The sequence below is a fragment of the Mustela lutreola genome, chromosome 10 (genome assembly GCF_030435805.1).
Source record: "Mustela lutreola isolate mMusLut2 chromosome 10, mMusLut2.pri, whole genome shotgun sequence".
NCBI classification, from domain to species: domain Eukaryota; kingdom Metazoa; phylum Chordata; class Mammalia; order Carnivora; family Mustelidae; genus Mustela; species Mustela lutreola.
Genome location: NC_081299.1, coordinates 24,012,569 through 24,032,383, shown reverse-complemented (window position 1 = coordinate 24,032,383; position 19,815 = coordinate 24,012,569). Strand labels below are relative to the sequence as shown.

General features: G+C 44.2%; 1 protein-coding gene across 1 annotated transcript in view; it reads right to left on the bottom strand.

The window, feature by feature from the left end:
* HDAC1 (histone deacetylase 1) overlaps window positions 1–19,265 on the bottom strand; it is a 33,842-nt gene extending 14,577 nt beyond the window's left edge. Inside the window, exons 1-2 of the mRNA XM_059136266.1 lie at window positions 19,108–19,265; window positions 12,623–12,735 (exon numbers count right to left, since the gene is read on the bottom strand). Of these exons, the coding sequence (XP_058992249.1) occupies window positions 12,623–12,735; window positions 19,108–19,156 (162 nt within the window). The 5' untranslated portion in view covers window positions 19,157–19,265. The remainder of the gene's footprint in view (window positions 1–12,622; window positions 12,736–19,107) is intronic.
* Window positions 19,266–19,815: the final 550 nt, after the last annotated feature.

The window sequence follows — 19,815 nt, the reverse complement described above, 5'->3', positions numbered from 1 at the left end:
GTTACTAAATAGGGACAACTTCTACCTCACAGGGATCGTGAGAATTGGATGAGATGTTAAATCTCTTTGTAAACTGTGAGGCGCTTTATAAATTCTTATTTCTTTTTAGTATTAAGTATAACAATATAGAGTTATGGGCCAAATGGCTCAAGAGGTTGAAAAAAAGGGGTGACTAGTAATAACTGAAATAGAAGTCTTATAAATCATCATCACACCAACAATTCTGATCATACCCTCCCCACTGAAGCTTCCTTGACATGGTAATTTCCGGATTATCCTAACATTCTGATTCATCTTGCCCTCTTTTGAAAAAGTCTCTTCTCGGGATGCCTGGGTGGCTCAGTAAGTTAAGTGTCTGACTTTGGCTCAGGTCATGACCCAGGGTTCAGGGATCAGGCTTCTTGCTCAGCAGGGAGCCTACTTCTCCCTCTGCCTTCTGCTCCCCCTGCTTGTGTGATCTCTCTGACAAGTAAATAAATAAAATCTTTAAAAAAAAAAGAAAATAGGTCTTCTCGAGACACCTGGGTGGCTCAGTCCGTTAGGCATCTACCTTCAGCTCAGGTCATGATTTCAGTATCCTAGGATCCCGCCCAGTGTCAGACTCTGCGCTCAGGCAGGAGTCTGTTTCTCTGTCTCCCTCTGCCCATCCCCCTTCTCGTGCTCTCTTTCTCTCTCTGCTTTAAATAATTACATAAATAAATAAAATCTTATTTAAAAATTTTTTTTAAATTTCTCTTCTCTTCCTCTCATCCCTTAAAAGTAGGTTTTCCTCTAAGATGACCTTCTGCTTTTCTAACTACAATACCTTTCTAAAGCCTTTTCAATCCACACTTAACATTGTTTACCCCGAGCCAGGCACTGTATGTCTTTCTGTGATCCTTACAACAACCGCTTAAACTCTGTACAATTAGTACCCTCCGTTTCCATAGGAAAGTGAAGTAATTTTCCCATGGTTCCGCAGCTGGTAAATTGGACTAGGGACCCCTAGTCCTAATGCAGACACTAGCTGGCTCTTGCTTCAGCCTCACTTTATATAAGGAAGAATGTAAGACTACAAAATGAAGATTTTTTTTTTTTTAAGATTTTATTTATTTATTTGACAGAGAGACACAGCGAACAGCGAGAGAGGGAACATGAGCAGGGAGAGTGGGAGAGGAAGAAGCAGGCTTCCTGCTGAGCAAGGAGCCCAATGTGGGGCTCGATCCCAGGACCCCAGGACCGCGACCTGAGCTGAAGGCAGCTGCTCAACAGCTGAGCCACCCAGGTGCCCCGAAGACTGTTTTCTATAACACACCCATACTGAAAGAAACAAGACCTGGCTCCAAATACTAAATTGTTTTTACTATATTAAGCCCTTTACCCTCATGGCAATGCTGTGGGTGCAGCTCTGACTATCCCTTCTACAAAGATACCTGCCCAGACACACTCCATCTTGATTTCTGCTCTGAGCTCCAGATTCACAATTCCAACAGCTTTTCAGCCAGCTCCACCTGTGAATCCTAGAGGCATTTCAAATCCAACTGGATGTAACAACTTAGAGAGAACCCAGACACATTCAAATTTAACTTCACTTCCAGACTTCTCTTTTACTATTTTAGTTAATGACACCAACATCCACTCAGGCTGAAAAACTAAGTGTAATCCTTAACTCCACCCTTTCTTGACTTCCATTTCAACCCACTGCCTATCCCCTTCATTATACCTCCCCCATAATCCTGACTGCATCCCCGCCTTATTTCTCCTATGCTCTTCTTTTTTTTATTTTTTAAAGATTTTATTTTATTTATTTATTTGACAAACAGAACACAAGTAGGTAGAGAACCAGGCAGAGGGAGAGGGAGAAATAGGCTCTCCACTGAGCAGAGAGCCGGACGTGGGGCTCGATCCCAGGACCCTAGGATCATGACCTGAGCTGAAGGCAGCTGCTTAACCAACTGAGCCACCCAGGCGCCCCTCTCCTATGCTCTTCTTTCCCAGGGTTCCCATACTCACCACATCTACCCAGTTGCTCAAGACAGAAGCCACCCTTAACTCCGCACCTCTGATCTACTACCTTCAAAAAAGACAAAGCCTATCTCAAAAGCCGCCTCTTTCACGAAGTAAAAGCAAATCTTGCTCTAAGAACCTAACTTCATCCCAGGACACAGAGTTTCAAGAAATATGGCCTCACAGTAAAAAATCACAGAACATGCAAGGGTGCCTGTGTGGCTCAGTTAATTAAGCATCTGTCTTCAGCTTGGGTCATAATCTCAGGGTGCTGGGATGGAGCCCCACAGCTCTGCAGGGAGTCTTCTCGTTCCTCTCTACCTTTCTGGCTGCCCCTCTCCCCTGCTTGTGTTCTCTCTCTCTTCCCCCTCCTCTCAAATAAATAAAATCTTAAAAAAAAAAAAAAATCACAAAACATGCAAGCAAAGAGCTCACAGAAACAACAAATAGCAGGGGCGCCTGGGTGGCTCAGTGGGTTAAAGCCTCTGCCTTCGGTTCAGGTCATGATCTCAGGGTCCTGGGATGGAGCCCTGCAACTGCCTCTCTGCTCAGCAGGGAGCCTGCTTCCCCTTCTCTCTCTCTGCCTGCCTCTCGGCCTACTGTGATTTCTGTCTGTCAAATAAATAAATAAAATCTTAAAAAAAATAGCAGGGCACCTGGGTGGCTCAGTGGGTTAAGCCGCTGCCTTCGGCTCAGGTCATGATCTCAGGGTCCTGGGATTGAGTCCCACATCGGGCTCTCTGCTCAGCAGGGAGCCTGCTTCCTCCTCTCTCTCTCTCTGCCTGCCTCTCTGCCTACTTATGATCTCTCTCTGTCAAATAAATAAATAAAATCTTAAAAAAAAAAACTGCATTACATTTCTATATCCCAGTAAATAATCTAAATATGAAAATTTTAAAGATACAGTTCATGAGAGCTTTAAAAAGAAATACTTGGGGGAAAAAAATCAAATGAATGATGTGCATGACCTTTAAGAAGAAATTTATAAAACTTTAGACTGATAGCCAAAATCTCAACAACCCATCAACAGATGAATGGATAAATTATGGTACACTCTACGGTAAAATACTACACAGCAATTAAAATGAACAAACTACAAGAAGTAGATATTGTATAATTCCAATTATATTAAGTTTGGCAAAATTGAACTATAGTGTATTAGGAATGCATATGTAGGTAATTAAATTATGAAGAAGAGTGAGGAGCAATTAATAGAAAAGTCAGGATTCTGATTACCTCTGCAGCAAGAGAAGCAGCTGTGATTAGGGCGGGGATAAGCAGGGTTCTACTTCTTGAACTAGCTGGTGTTTACATGCATGTTTACTGTATACCGAATTGTTAAATTGCACATATGTTTTATACATTTTTCTGTGCCCATATAATATTTACAACAAAGAAGCTAAAAGAAGCCTTTATAGAAGACGTTTTAATGGGGCGCCTGGGTGGCTCAGTGAGTTAAAGCCTCTGCCTTCGGCTCAGGTCATGATCCCAGGGTCCTAGGATTGAGCCCTCTGCTCAGCAGGGAGCCTGCATCCCTCTCTCCCTCTGCCTGCCTCTCTGCCTACTTGTGATCTCTTTCTCTCTGTCAAATAAATAAATAAAATCTTTAAAAAAAAAAAAAGACATTTAAAAAGACTTAATTAGGGGTGTGTGGATGTATCCATTGGTTGATCCTGTGGTCCTGGGGTCGAGCCCTGTATCAGGCTCCCTGTTCAGTGGGGAATCTGCTTCTCCCTCAGCCTCTGTCTCTCCCCCTGCTCATGCCTGATTTCTCTCTCCCTCTCAAATGAATAAATGAAATCTTTAGAAAGATAAAAAATAAAGTAAAAAGACTTAATTTAAAAAGTAAATAAGAAGTGAAATAAAAAGTCCTAAATAAATAGGAGATATGCCAAGTTCATGGACTCAAAGACTAAACAGTCTCAAAAAATCGATTCTCCCTAAAATGCTATAAAAATTCAAAAAAATTACAACCAAAATCCTAGCAGATTTGTTTGTAGTACTTGATGAGTGAGTTCTAAAATTTATAGAGAAGTACAAAGGCCAAATAGCAAGTCACTTTCTTTTTTTAAGAACAAAGGGAGGGAGGGGGCACCTGGGTGGCTCAGTAGTTAAACATCTGCTTTCAGCTCGGGTCCTGGGTTCGAGCCCAGTATCAGGCTCCCTGCTCATTGGGAAGCCTGCTTCTCCCTCTCCCACCACCTCTGCTTGTGTTCCCTCTCTCTCTGTCAAATACAGAAATAAATAAATTTTTAAAATTAAAAAAAAAAAAAAAGAACAAAGTGGGAGGACTTGTGCTAGTAGATATCAAGACCTACTGAGGAGTCATTATTATTAAGTCATTGCGTCTTGGCATACGGGTCAATAAGCAGATCAAGTCACCAGAACACAGAGCCCAGAAACAAACCCATTCACAGTGCCTGTCACAAAGTAGGAGCTTCAAGTATTTGTGGAATGAATGAACAAATATGGGTGTCTCATATAGAAAAGAGCTGGCACTTAGGTTAGTGGGGGAAACAACAGACTTAGTAAATCAGCTCCAGTATGGGGGGAAAATTTCAGTGGATTCCTACCTCAAACCATATTAACAAATCAATTATAGATACAGTAAATACATATATGTGAAGGCAAACCTTTAAAGCTTTTATTTTATTAAATTAAATTTTATTTTTAAAATAAGTTCTATGCCCAATATGGGGCTTGAACTTACAACCCCAAGACCAAGACCCACGTGCTCTACTGACAGAGCCAGCCAAGTGCCCCCTTATAAAGCTTTTAACAGAAACTTAGGAGAATACCTTAAGAGTTGAGAAGTACTTTCTTTTCTTTTCTTAAGTAATCTCCACATCCAAGGTGGAGCTCAAACACAATCTGGAGATCAAGAGTTGCATGCTAGCCTGGTGCCCCAAGGGAAAGATTTCTTAAGACACAAAAGCCCTTATAAAGGAAACAATTAATAAATATGACTATATTAAAATCAAGAATTTCTGATCATTAAAGATGCATTAGAGTAAAAAGACAAAACCAGAAGAGAAGATATTTAGAGCAGGGTGCCTGGGTGGCACAGATGGTTAGCGTCTGACTCTTGGTTTTGGCTCAGGTAGTGAGTGATCTTAGGGTCATGGGATCCAAACACATTAGGCTCCATACTCAGTGCAGATTCTGCTTAAAGATTCTCTCTCTCTCCCTCTGTTCCTCTTTATCATGTACCTCTCTCTAAAATATATAATTTTTTTAAAGATTTTATTTATTTATTTGATAGAGAGAGAGACATGGAGAGAGGGAACACAAGCAGGGGGAGTGGGAGAGGGAGAAGCAGGCTGCCCGCCAAGCAGGGAGCTTGATGCAGGGCTCGATTTATATCAGAATAAAGAACTACTACAAACTGGTAAGAAAAAAGAAACCCAAACAACCCAAAACAGGAAAATGGGCAAAAGAAAAGACATGTCACACAGCTGGCTCAGCTCAAAGATGACCTACAAATAGTTAATAAGCATACAAGATACTCATTTTCACTGGTCACTAGTGAAATGCAAATCAAGACCACAATTACATACTATTTACATACTATTTATACTCATTTGGTTGGCAAGATTGAAAGTCTAATTCCAAGTATGGGAAAAGATATGAATCAAGGTTTTTTTTGTTTTGTTTTGTTTTTTTAAGATTTTATTTTAAGTAATCTCCACACTCCAGGTGGGGTTTGAACTCATAACCCCAAGATCAAGAGCCACATAACACCAACTGAGCCAGTCAGGTGCCCCTCAAGGTATCACTTACGCATTACCAGTGGGAGTATAAATTCATCTAACCACAATGAAAAGCAATGTGGCATTTCATACTCATAAATCCTACAGTCCAGCAGTTCTAGTACTAGAGAAACAGCCCAAAGAAACTTTTGAATATATGCACTAAGAGACATGTACAAGAATAGTCAAAGCACTGTTCCCAAAATTAAAAAATGAGATACAGGGGCGCCTTGGTGGCTCAGTCAGTTAAGCGTCTGCCTTTGGTTCAGGTCATGATCCCAGGGTCCTGGGATCCAGCCCCAAATGGGGCTCCCTGCTCAGCTGAGAGCCTGCTTCTTCCTCTGCCTCTCCATCTGCCTCATGTGCTTTCTCTCCCTCTCTCTCTCATTCTCAAATAAATATATAAGTAAAATCTTTAAATAAAAAATGAGATACAAATTAAGATCATGGGAGAGGGGATAAATTGAGGTATAATGACAATAAGATATTATTCAACAGAGAAAAATGGAAGAATGATAGTTATATGAAGCAAGGTAGATGGATTTTACTAACATAGTAATTGAATGATAAAAGCAAGTCATAGGGGGTACCTGGCTGGCTCAGCTCAAAGAGCACACAACTTTCTTTTTTTTTTTTTAAAGATTTTATTTATTTATTTGAGAGAGATAAAGAGAGAGAGCATGAGAGGAGAGAGGTCAGCAGGAGAAGCAGACTCCCTGCCCAGCAGGGAGCCTGATATGGGACTCCATCTAGAGACTCCAGGATCATGACCTGAGCCAAAGGCAGTCACTTAGCCAACTGGGCCACCCAGGTGCCCCACACAACCTTTTTTAAAAAGATTTTTTTGGGGTTGCCTGGGTGGCTCAGTGGGTTAAGCCTCTGTCTTCCACTCAGGTCATGGTCTCAGGGTCCTGGGATCGAGCCCCACACTGGGCTCCCTGCTCAGCAGGAAGCCTGCTTCCCGCTCTCTCTCTGCCTGCTTGTGATCTCTGTCAAATAAACAAATAAAATCTTAAAAAAAAAAAAAAGATTTTATTGGATCCCTGGATGGCTCAGTCAGTTAAGCATCTGCTTTCAGCTCAGGTCATGATCCCGGGGTCCTGGGGGCTGCTCTACAGGGACTCTGCTTCTCCCTCTGCCCCCACTCCTATTCATTCTCTCAATCTTTTTCTCTCTAAGTAATAAATAAATGGAATCTTAAAATATATATATATATATATATATTTATTTATTTATTTGCAAGAGAAGGGATGAGCAGCCGGGGGTTGGGGGTGGGAAGGGGCAAAGGGAAAGGAACGGGAGAAGCAGACTCCCCACTGAGTGCAGAGCTTGATGCAGGGCTTGATCCCAGGACCTTGAGTTCATGACCTGAGCTGAAGTCAGACACTTAACTAAGTCACCCAGATGCTCCAGAAGAGCATGCAACTGTTGATCACAGAGTCGTGAGTTCAAGCCCTATGCTGGGTGTGTAGATTATTGAAAATAAATAAACTTAAAAAGGGGGGACACCTGTGTGGTTTTTTTAATTTTTATTTATTTTTTAATTTTTTAATTTTTTAAAGATTTTTATTTATGTATTTGACAGACAGAGACCACAAGTAGGCAGAGAGGCAGGCAGAGAAAGAAGAAGCAGGCTCCCTGATGAGCAGAGAGCCCAATGCAGGCCTCGATCCCAGGACCCTGGAATCATGACCTGAGCCGAAGGCAGAGGCTTTAACCCACTGAGCCACCCAGGCGCCCCCTGTGTGGTTTTTTTAAAAAGTTCAAAAAAGAAGTAAATAATTATATTATTTAGTCATATACACACAGGATAAACATTTTTTAGAAAGCAAGAGAATAATAAACACAAAATTTAGAAGAATGACTGGGGTATAAGAATACGGATGTGCATAGCACCATTAAAATATTTACTAAATTAGTAAGAAAATGTAAATATATATTATTTTAAAAAGACCAAAAATGGAACTTCTTTTGATGCTTATGAGCCAAGGATAATATTTATTCTAATTCTGCGTATCTAAGGTCCAATTAAAATTAAAACAGACAATCAAATAGGAAAATGGATAAAAGGCTTAAAAAGGGACACAATAAAGAAACCTGGGGCACCTGGATGGCTCAGTGGGTTAAGCCTCTGCCTCTGGCTCAGGTAATGATCTCAGGGTCCTGGGATTGAGCCCTGCATCAGGCTCTCTGCTCAGCGGGGAGCCTGCTTCCCCCTCTCTCTCTGCCTGCCTCTCTGCCTACTTGTGATCTGTGTCAAATAAACAAATAAAATCTTAAAAAAGAAAGAAAAAGAATTCATACTGGTAAAATTATCTTTAAAAAGCAAAGAAATAAGCCCCAAATACAGGGTAGAGGTTAACTCTGGGGAAGAGAGCAAACAGGATTAGGGAAGGGCATATTGGGGCTTTAGCAGTCCTGGCAATGTTTGTTTTCTTAAACTAGGTGGTATTAATTGTATTGTGATTCTTTATACCTTCCACATATTTTATAAAAATTCTTTCATATCAACTCAATATTTTATAAAAACATTTTTTAAAAAAAGCACAAAAGAACAGAAGGCGATGAATAAGAAGCCTGGGAATATACAAAATTAGCATCCAAGGCAAGGAAGAGAGCAGAATTGTTGATTATGTAAATAGGAAGGTTCCTGGATGAAAAATTAGGATATAGATTCTGGGAGAGATTAATTAGATGTGTGGAGGCAGAACTGGGGGAGGGACCACTGCGTGAAAGACTTCAAAATGTCTCTTTCAGGTATAGAGATAGAATATAGCAACTTCTTTTTTTAAGATTTTATTTTTAAGTAATCTTTACATCCAACATGGGGCTCAAACTTACACCCCAAGATCGAGAGATGCATGTTTTACCAACTGGGCCAGCCAGATACCCCAGCATACAGCAACTTCCATAAGAGTCTAAGCAGCTTCTTCTAGGACTGACTCTCAAAAGCCAGCAATTTCAGGACAGATATTAAAACGGCTATCTGTGTTTTGGGAAAGGAATACCAGGACCACAGCCCAGAGAGAGGAGAAGACAGAAGGGATGAATGCACAGAAACACCGTTGGGAGAAGAAGATGGAAGATTCATACTCAATGGAGAAGTAGGGCCAGAGAAGAAAATGGATCACATTAAACAGAACAAATCTAGAGATTTAAGAAAGAGATTATACTAGAATTTTGCTTTAAAAGTTTACAATAATACGTACAGATGAAGAAATTTCTAACAAGGCATTATTGTTTCTATGACAGCCACTATTAGATGCTTCCCAAAGAGCCATTCTCTCCTTTCTTGGTAACAGATCTCAGTTCGGTTGGGTGTTATGGACTCAGCCAAAGGAACCGAATGTGATTAGTCTAAGCCAATGGCTGGTGAATCGTCTAAGGGCGGCAAATGACCCAGTGAGACTTATGGAGAAATCTGCTGGGAAACTTCTCAGAAGGGTTTTTCTCTTTAATAAAAAGGGAGTGTGGGGGCGCCTGGGTGGCTCAGTGAGTTGGGCCTCTGCCTTCAGCTCAGGTCATGGTCCCAGGATCCTGGGATGGAGCCCTGCATAGGGCTCTCTGCACAGCAGGGAGCCTGCATCCCTCTCTCCCTCTGCCTGCCTCTCTGCCTACTTGTGATCTCTTTCTCTGTCAAATAAATAAATAAAATCTTTAAAAAAAGAAAAAAAAAAGGAGTGTGGGATAGGGACAGTGGAGAATGATCTGTTTGCCTCTCGTTCCCTTCCTCTTTGTATTCTGTTGTACAAAGACATAATACTTGCAGCTGATTTCATGGGATTTCAAGGTAAAAATCAAAAGGATAAAATCAAATAAGCTGGGGCACCTGGGTGGCTCAGCTGGATAAGCATCCAGCTCTTGATTTTGGTTCAGGTCACGATTTCATGGGTCACAAGATCGGCCCTGCATCGGGTTCCACGGTACTCGGGGCATCTGCTTGAGATTCTCTCTCTTCCTCTCCCTTGCCTCTTCCCCCGACCACTTGCTCTCTCTCTCTAAAATAAATAAAATAAATCTTTTCTTTAAAAAAATCAATAATGGGGTGCCTGGGTGGCTCAGTGGGTTAAGCCTCTGTCTTAGGCTCTCCGGGTCCTGGTCTCTGGGTCCTGGGATGGAGCCCCACATCAGGCTCTCTGCTTGGCGGGAAGCCTGTTTCCCTCTCTGTCTCTGCCTGCCTCTCTGCCTACTTGTGAGCTCTGTCTGTCAAATAAATAAATAACTCTTTAAAAAAAAAAAAATCAATAAGCTGAGATGCCTGAGCTGGCTCCCTTATGACATTACCAAAAAGTCCGGAAACCATCTACTTCTAGGTTTCTCCTTAAAATATTGCTTGTGGGGGCAACTGGGTGGCTCAACTGATTAAGCATCCAGCTCTTAATCTCAGCTCAGATCCTGATCTCAGGGTTGTGACTTAGGAAGAGGGACAAGGACAAATGACAAAGGGACACATAAAAGACTCTGGAACCAGAGAGATCTGGGGTGGAGTCTTAGCTCATCTGTTAACAGCTATGTGACTTTGAACACATTAATTATCCTCTCTGACCTTGTCTTCTCATCTATGTATTAGGGTTGCTATAAGGATTACATGAACTAACAGTAGCTCTGGCCTACCACCTAAGCAGTCTTCAATAACTGTTAGTTTATCTTTCCTCTCACCTGAAGATAGGATCCATTTTTTAATATCTCAATATCACTCATGGAGGTTAATATAGTCCCTGGGGTATGATAAGTATTCAATAAAAATCTACCGAATGAAAGAAAGAAATAGGGCTTGAGGTGACTTTTGAAGATGAGTAAAATATGACTGGGCAGAGTCAGTAATCCTCTCAGTCAGGACAGGGTGGAAAGAAGCAGAATCCCATCTGGCCGACTCAGAGGATTCTGAGAGGGGAGTGGCAGGAAAGGAGGCAGGCTGGAGCCAGATGAGCGTGGTAAAGATGCGGACGAGGCAGCTCCGCAAGGTCTTGGTGCTCGCTCTTCCACATTTAGGTATCCTCTCTGTATCTAGCTGCTACTCTGCTTCCTTGAGTCCCTCAAAACCTCTGTCTGCTACCTTTTATGTTTCTCATTCCCAGATGCCTCTCACACCCGAAAAAGCTCTCTGATCCCAATGTCTGTCTGCTCCTCTACCTTCCCTCCTCGCTTCCCCAGCTGCCTCCAGTGGCTCTAAGGACATCACAGAAGATTCATCTCCTTTCAGTCTCTGGAATGGTGAGGATGGATACTGCTGTTGCTAGGTTACTTAAGCTGCCGGCACAGACTTTAACCACTGACTCTTGGGCTCTAACCATAAGGTAACATGGGCCCCCAGCCCTTCTTTATTTTCTCATTTGGATCTTTGCAACAGCCTCCTAACTGGCTTCCCTGCTTCTGAAATGCATGCCCGGGGGCCCCTGATTGGGTCAGTTGGTGGAACATGTGACTCTTGATCTCGGGCTTGTGAGTTTTAGCCCCACACTGGGTGTATAGATTACTTCTCCCTCTCCCTCCCTCTCTCTCTCCCCAACAAATAAATAAAATCTTTTAAGTAAATGAATAAATAAATAAAGATACAATGCATGCCTGTTTTTATCTCTCTTTGATTTAAAATCCATTACCCGATGATGCCTGGCTGGCTCAGGCAGTAGAGCATGTGACTCCTGATCTCGGGGTTGTGAGTTCCAGCCCCACAGTGCGTGTAGATCTTTGGGGCACCAGAGTGGCACAGTTAACTAAGAATCCAACTCTTGGTTTCAGCTAAGGGCATGATCTCAGGCTCTTGAGATCAGGTCCCATATTACATAATAAAGTGGATTTCTAGCTTCTCTCTAAAACCCAGTAGGTGGGGGCACCTGGATGGCTCAGTTAAGTTCAATGTATGCTTTTGGCTCAGGTCATGATCCTAGGGTCCCTGCTCAGTGAGGAGTCTACTTCTCCCTCTCCCCCTGCTCATGCTCTCTCTCTCTCTCAAATAAATAAGTGAAATCTCAATTAACTAATTAATTAAGTAAAAATGGGCAGGTGGCAAAAACCAGCTGGAACCAAGTTAAGCAGTTTGAGAGTCTATGTTCTCTAGTAATCAGAGTCTTGTCCGGTTCAAAACAGTCCTGATCACTCTTTTTTTTAGGCATTGGAATTTTTTGATCCTAATCCATTAGAATTGTTTATTACATAGTACAGCATATCTAATCCTTGCTGACCTCTCCAGCTCTAGGTACGCTCACACTATACACTTTACACTATAGCACTACCTAAACACCAAACTACTTGTAATTTCCCCAAATACACCACATTGTTCTCACCTCTTTGCCTTTTTGTCTACAGTCTTCCCTTGGTCTAGAACATCAGTCCCCTCCTAAACTCCAGGCTAAATTCTATTCAATATTTAAAATTCTGCTCATGGGAACCCTGGGTGGCCTAGTGCGTTAAAGCCTCTGCCTTCGGCTCAGGTCATAATCCCAGGGTCTTGGGATCAAGCCCCACATTAGACTCTCTGCTCGGCGGGGAGCCTGCTTCCTCCTCTCTCTCTCTCTGCCTGCCTCTCTGCCTACTCGTGATCTATCTGTCAAATAAATAAATAAATTAAATATTTTTAAAAAATCTGCTCAGATAGCACCTCCCGGAAACTTTCCAAGGCTCCCTTCCTCCTTCACTTCTCATTTTCTCTGCATCTTGTACGTTCTTTAATTGTTGCACTTACAGAATATAATATAATTTATTTGTGTACCTATCAGTTTCCAGCACTGGAGTGAAACCTTTAAAAACAGAAATCTCTATCATTTACAGTGTCTGCCATGTAACAGGCGAGCAGCACATTTGATGAATGAGTAGTTGAGAAAATGAGATGAGTAACATATGACCAGAGCTGATGGGGTTAGGGAGTGGTGGGGCTCCCAGTAACTCACATAGATTTCCATTTTTCGGTAGAGACCATAGTTAAGTAGCAAATTGTGAGTCATACGGATTCGGTGAGGCTTCATTGGATGGCCTTGTCCGTAATAGTAGTTTCCAACATCTCCTGAAGAAGAAAGAGAGGCAGTTTCAGTGACACAGTTAAATTAAACACACACTCCCAGGAGAATCCAGGAATTTTTATAACCATCTCCTAGTCAAATTCTTTCTCTTTCGTTCTAGTTTCCAAGATTCTCACCCACTTCAAGGAAGAGTAACTCCAAAACAAAAAACACAAAACAAAACAGTAACAAACAGGGGCATCTGCATGACTCAGATGGTTAACTGTCTGCCTTCGGCTCAGAGTTCTGGGATGGAGCCCCACGTCAGGGTTCTGGGATGGAGCCCCATGTCAGGGATTCCGGGATCGAGCCCCATATCAGGCTCCCAGCTCAGCAGCGAGTCTGCTTCTTCCTCTCCCTCTGCCTCTTCCCTGCTCATGTTCTCTCTCTCAGTACCTGTCTCAAATGAATAAATAAAATCTTTTTTTTTAAAGATTTTATTTATTTATTTGACAGAAAGAGATCACAAGCAGGCAGAGAGACAGATATAGAGAGACAGAAAGGAGGAAGCATGCTCCCTGCTGAGCAGAGAGCCCAATGCGGGGCTCAATCCCAGGACCCCGAGATCATGACCCAAGCCAAAGGCAGAGGCTTTAACCCACTGAGTCACCCAGGCGCCCCATGAATAAATAAAATCTTAAAAAAAAAAAAAAAGAAACAAAGCAGGGGACCCTGGGGAGGCCAGCACTTAAAGCCCACAGACACTAGACAGTGTGATGGATCCATTCCAAAGCTACAGGAGAATAGCAGCAGTGAGGTGACTCACCTCACTATATCTCCAAAGGAGTCACTCCCACAACAGAAGAATAACCATTACTATTCAAAATCACTATAAGTCAGAGTTCACCTCTTTCACTTTATAACATTTTATGGAGTTAAAGCACATTTACATTCATTTTCTTACTAGATCCTCACAATAACCTGGTAAAACAGTTAGGACATGAGCATTATTCCCACTTTATAGATAAGAAAACTAAACTCTGGGCGCCTGGGTGGCTCAGTGGGTTAAGCCACTACCTTCAGCTCAGGTCATGATCTCAGGGTCCTGGGATCGAGTCCCACATCAGGCTCTCTGCTCAGCAGGGGGCCTGCCTCTCTGCCTGCTTGTGATCTCTCTCTGTCAAATAAATAAATAAAATCTTTAAAAAAAAAAAAAAAAGAAAACTAAACTCTTGGGGTACTGGGTGGCTCAGTCGGTAAGCATTCTACCTTTGGCTCAGGTCATGATCCCTGGGTCCTGGGATCCAGCCCCGCATCGAACACCCTGCTCAGTGGGAAGCCTGCTTCTCCCTCTCCTACTCCCTCTGCTTGTGTTCCCCCTCTCTCTGTCTCAAATAAATAAATAAATAAAATTTATTTATAGATAGATAAATAATTTTAATTTAATTAATTTGATTTAATTTTTAAATTTTAAAAATTAAAAATAAAAGCACTAAACTCATCATTTCTTGCTTTATTCATAACAATAGACTTCTAATTGGTTCCTCTGCTTTCAACTCAAACTATCTGCCCTATCTCTTTCCTGCTCTCTCCCTCTCCCAGCTCTCTGCTCTAAACAGGAGTAGGTAAACTATGGCCCTTGCGCCAAATACTACAGGCTGCCTGTTTTTTGTAAATAAAATTGTATTGGAACACAGCCATGCCCATTAATTTAAATATTGTCTATGGCTGCTTTCACATTATAATAGAATTGAATAAACAGTCGCCACAGAGACCCACCCACATGGCACACAGGCCAAAAATATTTACTATGGGGACATTTACAGAAAATTTGCCAGGCTCTGTTCTAAACACACTAGATGATTATCAGCATCCTGAACATGGCATTCACCTTCACACCCAAGTCGCCTTTGTTAAGACTATTCCTTTGACCTGGAATGTCCTTCCTTTTCTGACGATCCTCATACTACAAAGCCCAGCTTAAGCGCCAAACATATTCCTGATCAAAATAAAGAATCATGGGGCACCTGGGTGGCTCAGAGGGTTAAGCCTCTGCCTTTGGCTCAGGTCATGATCCCAGGGTCCTAGGATCAAGCCCTAGTCTGGCTCTCTGCTCGGCAGGGAGCCTGCTTCTCCCTCTCCTCTCTGTCTACCTCTCTGCCTACTTGTGATCTCTGTGAAATTAATAAATAAAATCTTTTAAAAAAATAAAAAAAAAAGGGTCGTTTCCTCTCCATTTGTATATAGCACTTAATAAATTTGTTTTGAGGGGTGCCTGGGTGGGTCAGATGGTTAAGCATCTGCCTTTGGCTCAGGTCATGAACTCCAGGTCCTGGGATGGAGCCCCACATGAGCCCCGCATCCGGCTCCCTGCCCAGCAGGAAGTCTGCTTCTACCAGGGAGCCATGCACTGTGGGGAACGCCACCAAGAGCACCCAAACTATGCTCCAATTCTCTTCGTCATAGACATGGCCAGGGACAACGGGAAACTTCTGAACAGCTGGATGTTTGGGATCTCACCTTCTTCTCTGTCTTTTTAATAGATATCATTGACTAAAAGCCCATGCTTTATTCAAATTTCCTTAGTTTTCACTTCATGTCCTTCTACCCTCTTCTCTTAATCTTAGTGAAGCCTCTGAGGGCAAGAACCGTGCTCCCAGCCAGAGCCACGAGCCAGAATGCAGTATTGGGGGCATTCAATTGGGACCCTTGTCTCACTCAGACACAGACTTTTGAGATGCAGTAGCAGAGAAGGCAGGAGGAAATTTATTTCCAGAGACCCTCAGACCACCTTATTAGTCATGGGGATTTGGTAGGATAGGTTCTCAAGGCATTGGCTGAGACATCCTGATGCAGACCCAATCTGAAGGCAGACAGTAACATGACCATTACCATTACGTAACTGGATTCCTGGCTTACCCATGTCTCTCGCCTGGGCCTTAATCCCCAGCAACTCCCCTGCCTATCAAACCTGAACTCAGCCAAGGCTAAGACTGGGGGAACTAAGATAACTTATCTAGAAGGCTAGGGGTGCCCCTGGGGGTGGGGTACAGAGGCACCATCCTTTTCCTAACAGCTTTTAATCCAGTTGCTGACTTTTGAAAAGAAATCATCTTTTTTATTTAGATACTACCTTTATAATTTAGAAAGCTTTTCCCCACTCTTCTCAAAGTTTATCAGTTTTATAGGACAGTGACTTGAGGCCTACATAGGTTAAGTGACTTGCCCAATACTGCAAAGCTTCTGGGGGCAGAACTAAGTGTGGGTCCCAAGTTAGTGACCTCACTGCAAAACTCACAAGCAGTTTTTCAAAAAGTAAGCCGTCTTCTTTGTCTAAAGACTAAGGTCTTTTCACTTTTTGTTTTAAACTAAGGTGTAGAGATCACAAAACTGTGCAAACAGGGATGCCTGGGTGGCTCAGTTCGTTAAGCCGCTGCCTTCGGCTCAGTTCATGATCCCAGAGTCCTGGGATCGAGTCCCTCGTGTTCCATATCCAGCTCCTGGCTCAGCAGGGAGCCTGCTTCTCCCTCTCCATCTGCCTGCTGCTCTTCCTGCTTGTATTCTCCCTCTCTGTTAAATGAATAAAATCTTAAAACAACAACAACTGTGTAAACTGATATGGCCACAAAGTCATAGGCTCCAGCCTCAAATGTGCCCTAACCACTGTCCAGGAGTCCTTCCAAATTTATTTTCCTAGCTCCCTCTTTCACAACAGCTACTTAATAGCTATCTCTCTTTGAGATGACTACTCCTCCAACTGCCCTCCACCACTCACAGGAAAAAGAATACTCCAGTTCCTTCATTTTGAACACTCCCTCAACTTTCTCCCCATCCAACGTACCTCCACTTGAACTTTTCCTTGCCTCTCATCACGAAGAAACTTCCCCTGGAAAGTCTAGTGTCCCTCCCTGTGCTCTGGTTTCCATCTCACCTGGCCTCCTCAGGAACCTCCATCAATGCCAGCCCCTCTCTCCCGTATCTTCAACCACTCCCTCTGGTTATTTTACATTCGGATTTTGAATATGCTCGACTCTCAGCCACTACATCCCCTTTTATAAACAACCTTTTCTTTCTGCCCCAACCAAGCTTCCTTTGAAAAGGGTTCAATATGACGTCTTCTCTTCAGCCATCCATTCATTCTTCAATCTTCTGCAATCTAGCTTCACTCTGAAACTGCGCACATGAAACAGTTCTTGCCAACAAGTTGCCACTCCCACCTTCTTTTGGCTACTGTAACCCAAGACTTTCTGGGGTGCCTGGATGGCTCATCCGTTAAGCATCTGACTCCTGATCTCACTCTGGTCTTGATCTCATTCACAGTTGTCATGAGTTCAAGCCCCATGGTGGGCTCCATGCTGAGTGCGGAGCCTACTTAAAGAAAAAAACAACAACAAAGAAAAGACTTTCTGGTTCACTTACATTCCCCTTGTACAATTTAAGTATTTGAGAGCCCACTATGACCACGGCACTGTTCTGGGGGTTGAGCATACAGAGCTAGGTAAGACACGACCCCATTCCCTAAGGAGATTACTGTCTAAGAAGAATGAACAAGTCCACATGCAATTCCAATAGACAGCGACAAGCACTATGACAGGGGAGTACGGAGCACGAAAAGCACTAGACTTTTCCTCAGTCTGCTTCCTTAGAATTCCACCAAGGATCCTCTTCTCTTGCCACCCTGTACAACTTCTTGGCTGATCGCACCCTCTGTAACGAAAATGACCATCTGTATGCTGAAAACTACCAAAAATCTCTCTCTTCTCATTCCTACTAAACTGCAGACCTGAATGGCCAACAGTCTTCTGAATGCTTCTACTTGGATATCTCCCAAAAAGTATTTCTTAAAAGTATAAAACCCAGGGGCACCTGGGTGGCTCGGTCAGTTGGGCGTCTGCCTCTGGCTCAGGTCGTGGTCCCTGGGTCCTGGGATCAAGTCAGGCTCCCTGCTCAGCAGAAAGCCTGCTTCTCCTACTCCCTCTGCCTGCCATTCCCTCTGCTTATGCTCTTCCTCTGTCAAATAAATAAATATAATCTTAAGAAAAAAAAAATACAAAACCCAAAGTTACCAACTGATATAGCCTAACACATCAAACTACCCAACCCAAGAGTTTGGGATCCTTGCCTTCTTCCTTACCCCTACATTTATGTACTTAATTTCTGTCTCAGAGTGATAATTCTAAGGTATAAGTCTGATGATGTCACCAGGCTGCATAAAACTTCAATGATTCACAAGTGCACTCAGAATAAAGTTCAGCTTCCTTAAGACAGAGTGCCCAGCCCTTCATGATCTGGTCTCCATTTACTTTTCCAGCCTCATCACTTGCAACCTTTCCCTCCAGCCTGTTCCCTGACTTTCTACACTCTACACTCAAACCTATGTCTCAGCCATACTATACACATATCTGCTGTCTTTCAAAAATGCTGTCCTCTCCCTTACTTCTAAACTTAATGTCATCTTTGCCGTCCCTGGGCCTGGCTAGTAACTCCCGTTCTTCAGGTCCTAACTGAGATGGCACCTCCCACCCAGACTCCACAGTAGAGGCTGGGTGCCTCTACTCTGTGCTCCCAAAACACTCTGAGCTTTCCTTTATCCCAGCATGATACTGAAGAGCAATTCTGTCACTGCCCATCTCCCCCTCCAAACTGAGGGAAGATGAGAAGTGACCTGATCAGCCCCATGGCCCCAGCACCTAAACGTCCCTAGTACAGAGTAAGCTGCTCCACAGGCTTCTGTTGAATGAAAAAGTCTGTTTTAACAGGTTGCAGGTTGCATCTTTCTCCTTCCAAGCCCAGGGGCCCCATTTCCCAGCAGCAACTGCAGGCCCAGCTCAGAGACGAGGGGGGGGGGGCTGGTGACAGGAGGTGGGGACTCCTGCAGGACCCTCACCAAAAAGGGTGAGGAAGCAAAGGGGCAGAGGAAGACCTTTGTATTCCCGGCAGGGAAACAAATCCTTGCACCCTTCTCTGCCAGATCCTGCCTCCCCGCCTTAGACTCAGCCTCCCCTCCAGGAGTCCCACTCAAACTCTCCCCATCAGGCTTCCTGAGAATCCCACCTCCCTCCATCAAGTTACCCCAGGCTTCCCCAAAAGACCCCCGCTCGGCCTCTGCCTCTTCCCTCAGCCTCGACTTCCTTTCCTTTTCTCTGAGCCTCCTCCCTCAGACTCGACCTCCTGCTCTCAGCCTCCTCCCCCTGCCTCCTCCCTCCCCCGACCTCTTTCCTCTGAGCCTCCTCCCTCAGTCTCAACCTCGTTCCGCACAGCCTCTTCCCTCTGCCTCTCTCTCTGAGCCTCCTCTCTCAGCCTCGTCCCTCTCGCAGCCTCCTCTCTCAGCCTTTCCCCAACGCCTCAGCCTCTCCCAGCCTCCCCGCTCGCATCTCCTCAGCCTCCCTCTCCCGGATCCCGCCCGGCCCCGCCCCCGCCGCGCGCACGGTGCTCACCGTCGTAGTAGTAACAGACTTTCCTCCTGGTGCCCTGAGTCTGCGCCATCTTGCTCGCCTCCCGTCCCTCCCGTCAGTCCGTCCGTCCGGCCTCCCGCCCGCGGCTCCGCTCAGCGTCCGACCCAGGGGGGAGGGGGCGGGCCTCCAGCCCGCTCCGCCCGTCCCCTCCCGGGCTCACCTATAGCCGCGCAGCCCGGGCACGGATCCAGCCAATCAGCTTGCGCAGGGACGGCCCGGAACTCAGCAGGGGGCAAGGGCAGCCCAGAGAGGCAGCCGAGGGCCCCCTGGGCCTGTACCAAGGTCTGCGACAGGGGGGTGGGGGAGCTGCCCGGGGACCGTACCATTAGTCCCGGGGGAAGAAAGCAGAGCCGTACACTTCACCGTCCCATTTTGGTGTTGGAAAGCGTGCTTGGAGATCAGAAGCCAACTTTGTAATTTTGTAGAGACTCAGAGGAGGTCTACGTGGGGGGTTGAGGCGGGGGGGGGGGGGAAGTGACTTGCACAAGGTCACTGAGCTGATGACACGGCTAAACATGGATTAGAACGTGGGTTTGGAAGAGGGAGAGATAAACTGATAAAATAGCTGTGGGCCAAGTACTGTGCAAGAGCTCCACCGACGTTTATCTCAATGATTGCTCACAGCAGCTTTGGAAGAGGCTTTTTATTCCCATTTTATGGATACGGACAATGAACTTCAGATCTCTGTGA